We start from the raw sequence: 17379 nt of genomic DNA, 5'->3' as shown, positions 1-17379 counted from the left end.
CCTAGGTTTACTTTTAGAAATGTATCGAATTGCTCTTTTCTGAGACACAAAAATTGAATTCATCAACTGGTTCTTTCCAAATCCCCAAAAGGCAATCCCATATCGCAGGTGAGATTCAATAAGGGAGGAGTAGGCCATTATACCAGCATTAAAGCCCAGTTCATTAGTTATCACTCTAATAGCATAACAACCTGAGGCTAGTTTTTTATTTAGATTTCTTATATGTTCCTCAAATTTTAATTTATCATCTAAGTAGATCCCTAACAATTTGGTATGTGATTTGTTGATAACAATATTCCTGCCTGGATAAAGGTCATTATACATGAACTTAAATGTCAATATACTGGTTTTATCAATGTTGAAGCAAACCAAGTTTGCATCGCACCATTGTTTAACCTTTTCTAAGTCCTTGGAAATGTTAGATTCCAGAAGTTCAACATTATTATCATGCCACAGTAATGTGGTATCATCCGCAAACACTGTAAATGATCCTCGAATGTCGAGTTCATGTCGAGATCATTCAGAAAAACAAGGAAAAAAATTGGCAAATTCTCTGAATTTTGCAAAATTTTTATTACTAAAAAATTATGAGAAAGGTAGTGAAAATTGCCTCGTGATCGGAAAGGCCTGCAGGAATGACTGCACAATCAAGGTATTCATGATACCCGATTGGGATCTGATACATGCATTGCCATATTAAGGGTAGTTAATAAATTCTCTAGAGTTTGGGTTGCGAAAGACTCATCATTAAAGTAATTTATATTAAAATCTCCAGCCACAATTATTTTTGATTTAAGAGATAATGCTGTAAGAATGACTTTGAAGTTTGCAAAGAAAATGTCGATATCCGAGTTAGGAGCTCTGTAAATACAAAGAATATATAGATTATCATGCCTATTATACACTAATGAAAACTCGAAGATGCGTTCGATAAGGAGATAGTCAAATTTATTTATATTTCCAACACTGAAGGTACAGAAGTCGAAACTTGTACGAGCTAAGGAATAACGAGGTCTTACCTTTCAACGTGTGATTCCTAACACATTAAAGGGATATGAAGCTACACACATGATATTGAAACAGGAAAACTTTTAAAACATCTCAATTCTGAGCGTCAAGAGACAGTATTTTGTTATCTTGCGGGAATAATGTTTTCAATAGATTAATTTAAATAAAAATCATTAATACCGTGCTATTCAAAGAGTAACCTCAATTGCAACAAGCAGTTTTGTTTCATTCATTCATAATCAGTCTCGTTGAAACTGATTCTCAATGAATTTAATTTTCGAATAAATTACATCTGGTTATCCAAATCACGTCATTTTCATGTGTTCCATAATGCATAATTAATTATAGTATTTAAACAGAAAAATTTTATACTCTTTGACCACAGCATCGTGGTTAGATGTTCAAGCATTATTAACAACAAAAAAATGGTGTTTGTTCTGTAGAATTATGTGGAAATGCGGTTATTGTTACAATGATAGAGTAATTTTCTGATTACAATGAAATGCAACGAAATGTAACACGACAATTAAGCTTGAATCATCTCCATTACATGTTTTTTTTGTTAATATGGAGGAAATGGACCTATTATTATCGTCATGAACAAATGCAGATACAAGTAGTTTTCATAAACATCGATACAAAAATACATTCATAATTATATCAGAGAAATCACAGGAAGTGAAAGAAATTCAAATTCTTATAAATAAATCATCGAAGTAATGTTGTATACGTGCATTGTTGACTGATACACTTAAAGAAATGCCCAGTATGCGTATTCTTGAGCAATTTCAACATTTATTTCCTGTACGATACAACTATTTTTGTAATATTATAGTATAAATCAACATCGTGATGAGTTAATAAGTTTTTTGATTTCCCTTCTATCTAAAATTCTGAAAAATCTTGCAACTTAATTGAATAGGATATTAACAGGAATCCTGGAATTGTCCAAAATTATATAATTTCAGAAGTGGAGAATAGTGGAGTTTCTGCTGCCCAACCCTCAGCACATCGCCTGGTTATTTTTTTTTTGTAAAAATGATTGTATTTATTGTTAGGCGAGCACTTCAAATTTCTTCAAGATGAGTCAGCAGAATAGTTTATTAATAAATTAACTAGTCAAATTCCTGCCAAATTCATATCAAAATTAAAACTTACTTGAGCGGAGGAGTTCATCGATCATACATTTCAGTGATAAATTCGTCATCAAGGGAATTTTTCCAGCTTTTGTAGTTAAAATGTGTTCTTAGATTATTTACGAAACCATAATTAAATCAGCAGAATTGATTAAACAGCTGTACGAGCAATGATAATACATAAATCAAGATAAATAAATACACAAAACTGAAATTGTTCATCTTTTATCATTTAAATTTCTGAGACTGATGGTTCCTCATCAATTCAAGAATATAATAACTTAATTAACTATCCATATGACATTTGACGTGGAAAATGAACCTCTGAAACACTCAAAGAAGGAACTACAAAATATAGAAAAATGAATTGTCTCTTTCGGCTGTTAATACTTCTATTTGTTTATAAAAATAAAGTTGTATTCAGTTGTAAATTGATAGATGTAGCCATTAGTACTTGATAGAAGATTAACAAGTTTCCATACCACTTGTATTTGTTACTAACTTTACTACAGTTTCGTCCTATAAAGATATTTTCAAAAAATAAAGTGAAATAATCAACAATGTTAACCCTTATATATCTATATTTCACTGTAAGTAATAACAGACGGTCCTTAACCTTACTGAGTAACTTTGGTAACCTGTGACAATGTGGGTACACTAATCTAAAAAAAGAGCGAGTAGATCAGGTCGATTTGGTTATTTAGTAGGTTACATCCGCAATGCATATGAATTTCCAAGGATTCCAAATAACCCTTGCTTGCATAGGGCAAAACTTTCATAGCGTTTAAATTCGGGAACTTGTGGTAGCATGCGAAACGTCGAATCATTTTCACTTAGTTCGAACGACATTTCATGTTCAGCATGTATTGAGAAATTTTAGCCAAATTGTCCTTACTGGACGAAACTGCAGTAACGTCATTTACAAATACAAGGGGTTTAAAACATAAGAAGTTTCATTTCTCATTTTTAATAATATTAATATTATTTGAATTGAAAGGGTTATATTTTTAGGAGTGATTAATTTTTGGGAAAGAAAGTTTTTGGCTTTCTACTACTCCATCTGATACAAAAAAAATGGATGAGAGAATCTTCCAAAGAAAGGAAGGAAGTAATCAATTTGAAAATAAGTAAGGCTATACATGGATGTGTAGATCATTTTTATTTTCAAATTGATTACTTCCTTCCTTTCTTTGGAAGATTCTCTCATTCATTTTTTTTTGTATCAGATGGAGTAGTAGAAAGCCAAAAACTTTATTTCCCAAAAATTAATATTAGTATATTCAAATGTTCTTTCCAGAAGAAATTAAATCGTTTATATTGAATATCAATCCCTACCAGAATTTAAACTGTAATGGAAACGAAATTATTTCAATAAATAAACTACTTATATCCTTATATTACATTACTCGATATATTTCGGTTGACAAGAAAAGCATTGTTCACGACACCATTCAGTTGTTTCTGGGGTAATCAATTTGAAATTCAGAACGAAAGTATGGTTAGTGCAAAGAAATGGTCCTTCAGATTCAGAACAGTTAAAAATTACTTGGGATTATTCGGTCAAGTCAAGAATTTTAGATGAAACTGAGTATTTCTCAGACCATTTTTAAACGTTATCTATACAAATATTGTAAAATGCGTTGATGTAGTGAAAAGACAATTTTTGCTCAAATTTTAAACAAAAATTTGAAGAGCTGAAATTTTGCCCCAAAAATTTCTCAAATGCCATTTATCTCCAAAATCTCAATAAGAAGTGGTATTCTAGAAACTCCAAAATCAAATTGTACCAGTGTGATACTGTGCGGTTCATACTGGATCAAATAAAATTTTCTAATTAGTCAGTGCTTGCTTGCTTGCTATGCTTGAAGACTGGCAGTAAACAAATCTAAAGAAATGAACTTTAAACGTTCAAGCCAGTCTCGAATATACCTACACAGTCGGTTGAATGGACTGACGCCTATCAGAAAACAACTTCTCCCATGGCTAATATCACGAAGGGCTTTGGATTATATCCGACAGGCGTCAGTGCAGGAATCTTCACAGATTCACACATCTGCATATGCAATTGGCAATACGAGTGAAAGAGTCGACCTTCAATTTTGGAAGGGGCACACTTGCAGACCGGTTTCGGGCTCATTGGCCACACATCTTGCATCTTGTTCAGAAGTCCCTTTTGGAAGACCGTCTATTATCCATGATAATATAATAATGGATAATAGACATGTTGAAAAATCCATTTTAACAATTTTCCACAGTGAATGTTATTCTTCTTACTACTCACTGAAAGGTTTTTTTCAATAACAATAGCTAGCAAAAACTTCTCCAGCGGTTTTTTTCTCTGTAGAACCAAAAGGAGCTTCCGTTGTAACTCGCATTAACTAAACAAAGAAAATAATCGAGAAAATATATAGAACTCATATAAAAAATGAACAACGGGAAAAAACTGAAGGAAATTGTGGTTGTACGGTAATTTGATAATATAAATATAATATACGTTTTAAGAATACCTGTGTTCTCAGTCAAAACGCCATATGCCGTGGATGATCTATAATTACCGATGCTTTTGTTTTTGTTGCAGAGAATGGACTTCCACGAAGACTAAGAACAGCGTATACCAATACCCAATTACTAGAACTAGAAAAAGAATTCCACTTCAACAAATATTTATGCCGACCGAGGAGAATCGAAATTGCGGCTTCGCTAGATTTGACCGAACGACAGGTAAGCTGTCAGTAGTAACCTGTTATTTTACACTCTTTATTAATGAGAGAATGGATTTTCATTATGCACCATTAACTCAATCATCAATCAAAGAAATCGAAGCAATTACTAGGGCAGCGCCAGATAGCATCAGGTAGGCGTTAGTCTAGTGCCCTCGAGAAGGGCACTCGTTTATACCGTCTTTTTTGTCCGTTTATTTTCAAAACTTCACCCACGTTTGTCACTCATTTCGAGAAGAATCACAAGCGAACTACAAATTGGCACAAACAAGAGAATACTTCATAGAAATGTAATAACTTGATAACATCTAAAACATCGGCTGAAAAGTCCCGGGCCTATGAAGAAAAACGTTTTTTTTTTTTTTTTGTTAAAATTGGCTTCATTTATCAACGTAAGGGCCACACAATCATTCCTAGGTCACTGTAAGATTTCGATACCACTTTTGTTGAACGATTTATCTTTGGTCTCAAAATAGGCCTCAGTTTCAGCAAAATAACCTCTTCATTTGAGCAAAATTTTTTACCTGTGAGCATTTTTTTGAAGTCTGCGAACAGCCATTAGTCTTTGGGAGCCAAATCTGGTCAATATGTTTAATGCGGAAAAATTTCGAAGACTATTGTCTCATGCAATTTTGCCATCGTTTTCAGTGATTTGTGACATTGTGCATTGTCTGAAGCAGCACTTTCTTTTTCTTTAAACGGGGTAGGTTTTACTCAATGTTGACCTTCAAATGCTCCAATAACGCTGTATAATATTTACTGTTCATGGTATTTCTCTTCTCAAATCAATCGATGAATATCACACCAGGCACATCCCAAAATACCGAGGCCATAACCTTTCCAAACGATTGTTGTGCTTTCAAGTACTTTGGACGAGGTTCACCAGTTGCTCTCCACCCAGATGAAGATCGTTCTGATTTCGGAGTGAAGTGATGGATCCATTGTTACATATCGACGCTAAAATTCAGGTTTGTTGTGTTTCAACATAGCCAAGCAGTGCTCAGAATCATCAAGACGTTCTTGTTTTTGATCAACAGTGAGCTCGCGCGGCACCTCCTTTGAACAGAGCTTTCTCATAGTCAAATGCTCATGCAATATAAAGCCAATACGTTCTTGTGATATCTTTACATTGTCAGCTAACTCACGCAACTTCACTTTTCGATCATTCAAAACGATTTTGTGGATTTTTTTTTTGTTTTCTGGTGTTACTGCCTCATTTGGACGTCCACTGCTTCCTGCATCATCGTTGTCTCTATGACCACGTTTGAAGCCAGCAAACCAACGTTCAATTGTTGTTTCTAATGGAGCGGAGTTCTCATAACACTTTTCCAGCCATTGCTTTGCTTGGGCTGTATTTTTTCCCATCGAGAAGCAGTGTAAAATAAAAATAAGAATTTTTTTATCAATTGTTTCGAAAATAACAAAAGCAATGACACTCTTAGCACAATAACTCACAAACTCATGATTAGAATATTATGAAATTTCAACAGCTTTTTTGAAGGTTAGTACTAACTGAAAATGTGGCGAATGCAATAACATTAGCGCTATCTACGTGTTAGGCCCGAGACATACCCGTATTTTTGAAAAATAGTCCATTGGGTATTTTATTAAAAACCATTGCCAAAATCTGAATTTTATATCAAGTTTTCATTCAATATGAAATCATTCCAGAAAAATTCATGAAATTTCACAAAACTTTTGAAAAAGGGTAGCTACATTGGTAAAAGTGGAATAGTTTTTGAAGAAAATCTCACAACATATTCTAAGAGATACTTTTTTTGTGGAAAAATCAATGTTTTTTACTGTTTTTTGGGTATTCAACCTTCTGCAACCTTCTGAAGAGTCCAATTACTCAGTAACTTCTTCAGTATTCACAAATGCCTGCAAATGTAATGAATGATTCGAAAAACAATCATACTCAGCTTTTTCAAAACACTGGATATATACACCCAATCTCCTTCTAAGGTCTGGTCCAGCGGCAGTTCAGGAATGACACGCCTGAGGTGCACATGTCACCTCGGTTAACAAAATCGTAGCTTTTGCTATCGGATCGAGGAACCTTGCATAGTCCCTATGTTACGGTAAATGGACCTTCTCCATTTTGGGTATAAAACTTGGGTTCTAAATTATCATCTCAATGGACCATCAGTTTCCTCACACCCCCATACGACTGAGAGGAATGATATTTGAACTGGCTTACCCAATAACCATTGAAGGGTATCCGGATATACATCCAGTGGGGTCCAATAACTAATGGACGTCCATTATGGACGTATGGGGGTGTGAGGGAACTGATGGTCCATTGAGATGATAATTTAGAACCCAAGTTCTATACCCAAAATGAAGAAGGTCCATTTACTGTAACAGAGGGATTCTGCAAGGCTCCTCGATCCGATAGCAGTCCATTAGTTATTGGACCCCACTGGATGTATATCCGGATACCCTTCAATGGTTATTGGGTAAGCCAGTTCAAATATAATTCCTTTCAGTCGTATGGGGGTTTTAGGAAACTGATGGTCCATTGAGATTTTTCAAAACAGCTAACCTTTCGGAAAAAAATCTATTTTCATTCTAAAAACTCAAAACGGTAACTCAAAAGTTTCTCAGACGAAAACATATGTATTTCACTTAACCTTTATCGTATATTTTCTTTAAAATGTTTTATTGATTTGCCTCAATTCATTTCCCAAGTTGTAGAAGGTTGGATACTCAAAAAACAGCTATAAAAGAAATCACGTGAGCAATTTGAAAAAATATCCTCGAAGAGCAGGAAATTTACTAAAAATTTCTAACCTTCCAAATCATCTTGATTTTTGAAGAAATCATTGATTTCAACAAGTAATAGAAATTTTTCGAACAAATATTCCATTTGTTCCAAAAACAATAGGAAAGAAACATTGATTGCTTCATATTTCCATTTTTGATTTCGTAATTCTTTCAAGTATAAATGAAAGGTAGGATATCAATATTCACAAATTTTTTCACCGAGTTCTTTTCTGAAGGCCAAAACAATGACTCTAGAAATTTGAAGAAGGCACAGTTTTTCGATTCAAAGAATATCTGCGTTTATATGCTAACCCATCACTAGCAGAAAGTAATTTATTATTTCAAATGTATAGATAACTGAAAAATTACGTTTGAACTTCATGTCGACGGATAATTGTTTATATAAAAGAATAATAGAGAATTCTAAGAATAAAACCATGATGTTTCCTGTGGGATATCAATGAAAACATACACTCTTCTCTATTCTATCTGAAGAGTTTTGTCTATCCACCTCAAGTTTTGCTCAAACACAATGTCATTATCGAAATGCGAATGAAACTTGTGACTTGGCATTGATGAATACTTCTCCTTTTGAAGTCATGTCACACACAATAATAAACTGTTTCTCAAAATTGAGATAATACATGCAAACGGCAGTTTTCTAAAATAGTTCCAAATGATTCTTGGTCGTTTTCCGACAGAGAGGTTGTTTATGAACCTATTTTTCGCTAATAAGAATATGCTCGAGTTCAATACCTATTTTTACATACTATTATATTTTCTAGGATTAGGCCTATTTAGGCATGGATTAGTTTTACATTGGTATCTAAGGTTTAAACTCTATTATGTACCTTCCATTCTGAGTTATTACATCTCAATTTGTTAGCAGCATTAGAAGTTTCAAATGGTGACAGTAAGTTAATAGGCTTTTTTTTATTCTTGGACATGGGCATTGTGATTCTAGGTTCTTACTGGTGCAGCTTCTTTTCGTTTGTGTCAAGCAGTCTGGGTACAATAGATAGATAAATAGATAAATTTATATATTTGATTGTTTTACAATAAGTTTACATGCTTGTCAATATCACAAAAGACTCCAATCGTGTTTATTTCCGTATATTGCGGTTTTGTGAACATAAAAAATACAATACTTTGTTATCAAATATATTCAGCCCTAATAATATGCTATAATCTCCAAGTACTTCTCCAGTCATTTTTGTCAACGAATTTTTTTTAATTTTGTTGTCCAAGATTCATTACTGAAAAAAAATATTATACCAACAGATATTGCACTACTCATCTCAAAACTTCAGCCATAATAAACTCTCATTGTCTCACTTTTATGCATTTTTAATTTTTCCCTTTCATTGAGAGTCTGTATTTTTTTTGATGAGCAGTTCCTTTCTAGGTAAAGGTGTGGTTCCAAAACAGAAGGATGAAGCACAAACGGCAAACTCTCGGCAAGCAAGGAGAGGATGGTGACGACAAAGACTCTGTTACTAGTGAAGGCAGCAAGAGTGCGAAGCTGGGAGACAAATACCTAGAAGAAGAGATGTCAAAGAAGAGCTGTCAAGGCTGCGAAATGCCGTCCGTTGGATTATGTGGTTCCCATGAAGAGGTTCCTGATATCTCTTCGAATAGAGGGAATAACAACAACACCCCAAGTGCAACAAACAATAACACTAACTTCAACACTAATAGTAATGGTGCTAGTAGTGTTGGTAGTTCAGGTAATAATGATATGCCCTGGCATATAAACCTCTTTTGTACCCATACTAGAGAATTGATAGAGTTATTAGGGTTATTGTGGAGCATGACGATTCTTCCGATATTTCTACAGAGTTCAGTTTTAGAAGCGGCGCACTAATAAAGTATCATTATGTATGCAAACAATTTTTATTACAGCAGGAAATTCATCGATAATTAGATAAATTTCCTTATTTTTCTGCACACTTTGAAAATAGACTATGAGTCAAAAACAAACGTTATTCATATTCCTATCACATTTATAATAACGTTTCAACATATCTTGTTTTTCTTCATTTGAAAATGAGGACATTTCGACTGAAGTATTTGTGCAAACTTATGATGTTTGATGAGTTCTGACAACTACTGTCTATCGAACAAAATTTTTCGATTAGGTGATGACCATTTCAGATGAAGTTTTTTTTTAATACTTGTGGTTTCAGAAGAGCAAATCATAACAAAATATACATCGGTGAAATCAGAATGAGAAGCACTATTTCTCTGTATAAAGATAAACAAATATGGTGCCCATAATAGAAAAAAATGTCGATGATGATTGCCAGAAGACGAAACGTCGGATAATAAATCTGAACATGGAAACGCTAGCAATTTGAGTTTCGTCGTATCTCCTGTAGTTCAGGATATTCCAATTGGGATATCCAATTTGAATTACCCTACAGACAAGTATAGATACTTAGGTTTTCTAAAAAAAACACGCAACAACTATCTAGTTTTCCGCGCCACCACCTGCTACTGCTTATCAACACTCATATTTGCAATGTCACTTCTACCTACTTCACAAAAACTTCTGGAAACCATTTTTCTGCAATTGCATCAAGTTACCCCAATATTAAGTCACAATGATGTACACGTATAAGGTTTCTAATGATATCGATGACGAAATAGCTGCCTTTTTTTAACGATACCGATTGTAAATCAATTTAGGCTCGACACTATAACTCTTTTTTCTGGTATAAATGTGGAATATTGGTATTTCACACTTTGGATGGATTAGATCAAAAATGAATTTTGTAGTATTTCCAATTTTACAGAAAATTTCCCCAACTTTGGAATTTCAAATGGAACACCCAATATATTCATATAATTTTGGATTCAGCAGTTCATTTCACATACAAACATCTTGCTTCGCTGGGGAAATAATGCAAAGTTCATTTAAAAAACTGCCTAAGACACTATGATCACTGAAAAATATTTGATTCGCTTCCATGATCTGTCTGAAAGTCTATATTTTTTTACCATTCGCACAATCAAAATTCCACACAGAAACACAAAAGTTATGAGGACAAACATAAATAGGTTTACACACGGTATATCAATGAAAAAGGAAGTTTCCTTACAAATAATTCTTATAACAATAATATTAAGCTTCTGATAATAATATTGTTAGGCTCCCAAGGCCAAACACTTTGTTGTTGAAGAACTCCCTGATTTACAGTGACTTATTCGAGTCTGACCTTTGTCACTCAGTAAATTCTGCAGCAGATAGGTGGTCAGTTTGATTTTACTGCTTTTTTTGTTGATAGCATATTTTGAAAGTTTCGGCTACTTCATTTTCAAAATACAAACGGTTCTTGATTCTGATTTTTGATACCACAGAGTTTCTTGCAATTTTATAATAATGTCATTCACAAAAATGCTTCGTAATACCGAAAATGTTGAGGCAATTATTTCAATATTCAATATTTTCGAAATGTTTATCCAATTATACTGACTCATAACATCCTTTCGCGTCTGCCATAGGTAGCTTCGATAAGTTGATGAACGAAGAAGACTCCAGATCGAACGAAGGAAGCGGATCGCAAACATCTCCGAGAATACAAAAAAAGAATCCTTCCATAGCGAATCCTGCGGTGAAAGTTGAGGGAAGAAGGAATTCTCCAAATTCGTGTGATAGGAAATTAGGAGTGAGGAAGGTTTCGCCTAGTCCTAGTCATAGCAAAGACAGCGGAATCAGCTTGAGTTCCCACGAGAGCATACCGATGAAGATGTCACCGAAGAGTTCAACGACTCCTGGGGCCACAGTGGTGCACTCCAGTCCGTTAGGTAATTGGTTTGTTTCAGCGGAGTGTATAATTTTCTTTAAATTGTATACTATTGCGATTCTTGTATTACGTTGAGGCCTGTATTTTGCTTGGAAACAGATGAGAGACGGCGATTTTGAGTTGCATGTCATTCGTGGCATGAGATTTTCTGCCATGCCAAAATAAATAATTATTTAATTTGAAAGGTTTATATTTTAAGGAGTGGTTAATTTTTGGGAAAGGAAGTTTTTGGCTTTCTACTACTCCATCTTGATACAGAAAAATGTGGGAATCTTCCAAAGAAAGGAAGGCAGTAATCATTTTTAAAATAAGTAACTGTATACATAGATGAATAAATCATGCAAAGAAGTAACTTTCAGACACAAATTTGGAAGAAAAACCATTCCTAAAACAGCTACTTTCATATACTTTTATATCAGCACAGAATTATACAGAAAACACTTTTCTCTACTCAATTTGTATTCCAAATATTGCATTTTTCTGTAAAGTCAACCGAAATCGGACTATAGCTCTGAGAAAGCGACTACATAATCCATGAACCGTAATAAAAGGTTTTTTTTATTTTATGCTCAAAAATTTTTTATTTGTACATTGAAAAAAAGGAAAAAAAAATTTGTATGTTTCTTTCTTTCATATGCATTCGTCGTCGATATCTTTAATTACAATTTCATCAAAAGTTGCTGACAAAACATCGAGTGGACTTATTGCTGTATTTGAATCAACATCTTCATCATTTTCTTCACCAGTGGACTCTGCATTTAAGCATGACTGACCACGACAATGTCCACAAGCTTTAGAACATCTCAATCCAATTTTTTACATCCACATTTGCCGCCACAACCTTTTGTACAGTTACAAAAGATTGTGGTAAGTAGATAATCGGGTGCTGGTGGCAATAAAGTTGTTATTGGTTGTAATATATTATTTTTCAACTCCCAACCCCACTGTTCTGGATCAATTTTTTTTCCTTGCCAGGTTTGTATTTGATGAAGGACTCGATAAATATATGATATTGAGCTGCTGAAGAAGTGGGCGGTAGTAACTGAAATTTCACAGCTGTGCTTTGTCTTGTTAGTTTAGCAAAGCTGCAGTATCTGTAATTGTCAATTGAATTTTCTAATTTTGGAGCACCATACATTGGTAGTAGAAAATGTATTCCAGTATTGACAAGGGCATTGACAAGCGCAATTTTCTTTTTGAAATATTTCTGCAGAATTGTCTAAATCGGGTCTTTTTTCAAACATCTACATGACTTTAATTTTTCCTTTCCCAAAAAGTGTTGAAGATGTGTCACATCCGGTCATAGCATATAGAAACAGAATATTTTTCTTGCAGTGTGGATACTTATTGAGGCTCTCAGTCGAGTTTATTTTTGTTTCAACATTGTTTTTCCCTAGTTTCTTAAAAAAAATGGATGTAGGTTAATCAAGTATTTGTGTGCGTGCTATGAGAAGTACCAATAGATCTATGTCTTCGCCAACGATAATTGTAGTATTATTTATTGATTTTTTCAATTGCTGTTCCAACTATTAAGACGTCAGCATCATCACGTGATTATCTTGTAGAAATACCAACTTTTTCGAAATTCTCAATGAGCATTTCAATTAATTTTCTTTTAAGTCGATTAGATTAAAATTTTTCTTGACTGATAGGAACTTCCATCGATTTATTGAAGTGCACTTCACAAGATGTAGAAACGGCTGAGGTTTGTCTTAGTTGTTTCATCGCTTTGATATTTTTACTGGTATCGGAGTAACCATAAAAAATGACAACAGTATTTTGACCAAAACTTTTTGATGAATAATTAATATATTTGTTAATGATAATATTGAATGTATAATTTTTATGCCATACAACACGATGCACGCCCGAGTAGAAGTTGGAAGTTTTAAGAAAACTCAAATACATTGATAAAGAGCAATAGAGTTCACGCCTTATATGTATACGGTATACAATACCATGTGAGTGCATTCTACTCGCTTTCTCAGCGCTCTAGTCCGAAAGCGGTTGACTTTACAGAAAAATGCAGGGAACATTTTTTGTAGATAATCTTATGAGGAATAATTTTTATAATAACATTTATTGACCTCCGAGCCATAAGTCGCGAGATATTCGGGAAAAACTGATTTTCGTGACCTTTTGACCCTTATAACTTTTTTAGTCGGCACGATATCAATGTCGATTTTTCACATCTTCATTAAAATGCCATAATGAAGGTATATACCAAAATTCAGCTCAGTAGGAATTTTTCCGCAGATTGAGGTTTAAAAAACCTAAAATGACTGGATTATACAGTCCAATCATAGTAATCAGTTCTATAATTCAAAATTTTCTTCATTGATGAAAAAATACCATATCAATCATTATTCAACAGTCAGTACACAAAAAGGCTACAGATTACCACACGACTTATCAGAATAATGGAGAGATAGGGAGTATTCCGTTTAAGGTTATTACAAGTGGTTGAATATTTTCCCATAAATTATCAATATATATAACAACAAAGTTCATCGTACCATTGACATGAAGCCCGCAGCGTGACACCATCTAGGCAGTTGGCGATCTATGCGAAATCTAAGAGGTGTCGTAGCATAGCAAAAGTGAAAAAATTCAAATCAGCATCGATACGTCCAGAAGATACTGCAGTCCTGGTATTTTTGAACAGAGTTTCTATACAAACTTTTCAATCAATGGAGGCTATTCTGCTTTTCCCATAAGATCATACACCAAGAAAAGCATTTTCGAAACATACAAATAAATCCGAACTGGGATCAATAAGTATAAGGTGAAACTATTTCCTTCACTGGAATATATTTCAATACATAAATATGATCATCTTCAAATGATACAGTGTAATAAAACATTTTATTGTCGGTTCAATATTCTTATAACTCCAAACAACAAAATGTTCCACACTTCGATAATCAACTGGATCTATTCATTCACTAACAAATTGTTTTTCAGGTATCTCCTCCAACATGGTTTACCCTCACCTCCAACGTTCATCACCCACGACGGCTACAGCGATAGCTTCAGCAACAGTCACCATCCAGAACGTCCCAAACCCAGTGTCACCGTTCGCCACAAGAAGCACCACAACTACGACCTTTCCAAACCAGTACAACATGAGCAATCAAGTGGACTACAACAGAACCAAGTATTACCAGCTGACTCATCAAATATACCCTGGAGACCTGTACAACCCTGATCATCCCACCGTGAATGAACCCCACTCTTATCAAAGAGGGCAAAGTCATCCTAGTGCTTTGGGGCAGAGTAGTAGCAGGATAGCGGGCCGAAGCCGACAAGCTACGTATCACCCAGAGTACACGAATCAGCAGCAGTATTGCAACTATAAGAACCAAACTGGGGAGAACTATAATATAGCGCAAGGAAACTATGGACAAGGATATCACAGTGGAGAACACACTGGGTACAATCACTATGGCTACGGGGGTAATAATTTGTACCCCAATGATGGGAATGAAACCATGGCGCATATGCCTAACTCCGTGCAGATGCACCATGATCCCACAGCTAACTACTATCCCACTGAGAACATGGTTCCTGTAAATAAGATGCAAAACCACGCAGACTACCAGGGTAAAGTCGGCTACTATGAAAACACTTACAACGCTAACCACATCCCTGCCAGCTCTGATACAACCTACAGTATGCCTGCAGAAATTTTCCCTCCGACCAACAACCCCACCACAGCTGTGATGACTCCCCCTGCCAGCGTTGCTACTGAGGCTAGTGACAGTTACAATAACTACCACCAGTTTTATGGTGGGGAGACACAGGCTCCCGTAGCGCCACCTGGTGAAGGCAGTAATAGTTCGTCGGACTTTAATTTCCTGAGCAACCTAGCAAATGACTACACTCCTGAGTATTATCAAATTTGATTTGATTTGGTGCAATCGAAGACACGGTTCTCTGTTGATTTTTTATTGTTGAAATGTGATTTTTACTTGATTGTTTATTGTTCGAAAGTTTTATGGCTAGTTTTGAGTTTTGTTCTGGTTGAGTCGATAAGGGTGAAACCCGCATAGTGCGAGTGGAATAGACAATCTGAAATAAGGTATGTCATGAACGAAATTGGTTCTGGATGGACAAGTTCTATGGAAAATGATCCTCAAGTATACAATGACATGGTTTTCTTATACTATCCTAACTATTGATGTTGATACTATCATTCAACATCAATGGCATCATATCATATAACAATATGAAGCCATAGACTTTCCTTGGTTATATTTTTTATCATTGTTTCCATAATGATGAGCAGTGAATAATGATAAGCAGTTTCTTTTAAATTGATAGAGCCTTTATAGTCATTAGTAGTTCAAAATCCCTTTCCTGAACTTCAGTTTACCTACCAAGGAGAGCACATGAATATGGCAAGTGGGATCTGGTCGAAACGTCGTGATAATGGCAAAGACGAACGGATAACACTTCAGCATATATTTGTGCTCTTCTGAGGAACGGAGCTCTACATATTTTTTTTACTCTCCGAAGGAAATCAATCTTAATATTTGAGATCATTTGAACTACAGGCCATAGAGTTAACTTAAAATTTCCATTCTTTTGTCAGTTTTGGTGTTATTGATACAATCCATCACAGATTTTTCAGTCAAATATAGTTTTTCGTAAATTTATCGATATGGATTCTATTTTTACAAGTTGTGTTGGGATGTTTCATGGATTCGATTGAAACATGGGATACTTTTTCATGATACATTTCCACTGGAAAACTGCTTTTTCCTCAAGAACTTAATTTTTTTCGATTTTCAACTTTTTTTCCAGACATCCACATTTTGATGGAGTATAAAAAATGCTAGGATTTCTTTCTGGTAGAACGTCTAGATATCTAAAATACAGTCATACCAAGAAAATATTGAAGATCTTATGAAAAAATTAAGATAAAAGTCTATCTTCAGTATATATGTTTATAAAGCTATACTTTCATAAGTAGCAACTTGTAGATGATGACTTATCAAAATATTTCTACTTCATGGTCAATTTATAAAGAAAACTCTTATTCTATATCGTCATTTTCCTCAGAACTGGCTCAACCGGAAAATTTGGATGTAAAAAGTAAATAAAAGCAACAATCATGAATATACCTTTATTAATGAAATGTACAAAATATATAGTAGATACGATGCACAGCCAAAATGGTTCAATGTAATATTTAATAAAACATTAGGAAACGGTAGATTGTTGTTGAATGTACATATGCAGTATATGTATTTCATCATAATGTACAGGTACAGTAACGCATTAGTATTCTCTAGTATTTTGAATCGATGAATATACGACTTTAGCTTTATAAGGTTTTTCATTATTATTCCATTATTAGGAAACCGTATCTTTCATTGTTTTCCTTCTGGAGTTTTGAATTTTTGATATTGAGAGTTTAGTTCACTTGAATTTGGTAACTGAATAATATATACTTATGATGCACTGCTTAGAACCTTGCTGTAGTAATGAATATTACTAGAGTTTTTCCCAACACCAAATCGTTATTTTTAACACCTCGACACGTGTTTCGATTACCAAGTGATCATCTTCAAAGAAGAAGATTAAAACTAAGGACTAGTGCGAGCTAACCCTATTTATGCTATATAGGTAACCCATGCAGGTAAACCATCCAGGCGTACCAACCATACAGGTATGCCAACCTAAATTAATTATACAATTTTGCCTTATCTATCATTTTACAATAATTAATTTTTATGTAGCTGAAAATTGTTTTATATAAACATATATTGTAAAATAATAGATAAGGCAAAATTGTAAAATTAATTTACGTTGGTATATCTGTATGGTTGGTACGCCTGGATGGTTTACCTGAATAGGTTACCTATATAGCATAAATAGGGTAAGCTCGCACTAGTTTCAAGTTTTAATCTTCCTCTTTGAAGATGATCACTTGGTGAT

General features: G+C 34.3%; 1 protein-coding gene across 2 annotated transcripts in view; it reads left to right on the top strand.

Annotated features, from left to right (window-relative positions):
• pb (homeobox proposcipedia) overlaps positions 1-16771 on the top strand; it is a 117870-nt gene extending 101099 nt beyond the window's left edge. For both annotated transcript variants that reach the window (XM_023171177.2, XM_074184974.1), the window contains 4 exons: positions 4723-4865; positions 9036-9357; positions 11135-11437; positions 14401-16771. In XM_023171177.2, the coding sequence (XP_023026945.2) occupies positions 4723-4865; positions 9036-9357; positions 11135-11437; positions 14401-15341 (1709 nt within the window). In that variant the 3' untranslated portion in view covers positions 15342-16771. The remainder of the gene's footprint in view (positions 1-4722; positions 4866-9035; positions 9358-11134; positions 11438-14400) is intronic.
• The last annotated feature ends 608 nt before the right edge of the window (positions 16772-17379 follow it).

Source organism: Leptinotarsa decemlineata, unplaced genomic scaffold (assembly GCF_025532065.1).
Source record: "Leptinotarsa decemlineata unplaced genomic scaffold, Ldec_3_MD MMD2_tig00026361_RagTag_RagTag, whole genome shotgun sequence".
NCBI classification, from domain to species: Eukaryota; Metazoa; Arthropoda; class Insecta; order Coleoptera; family Chrysomelidae; genus Leptinotarsa; species Leptinotarsa decemlineata.
Note: the sequence above shows the minus strand (reverse complement) of the source record. Positions and strands in the feature narration are given on the sequence as shown.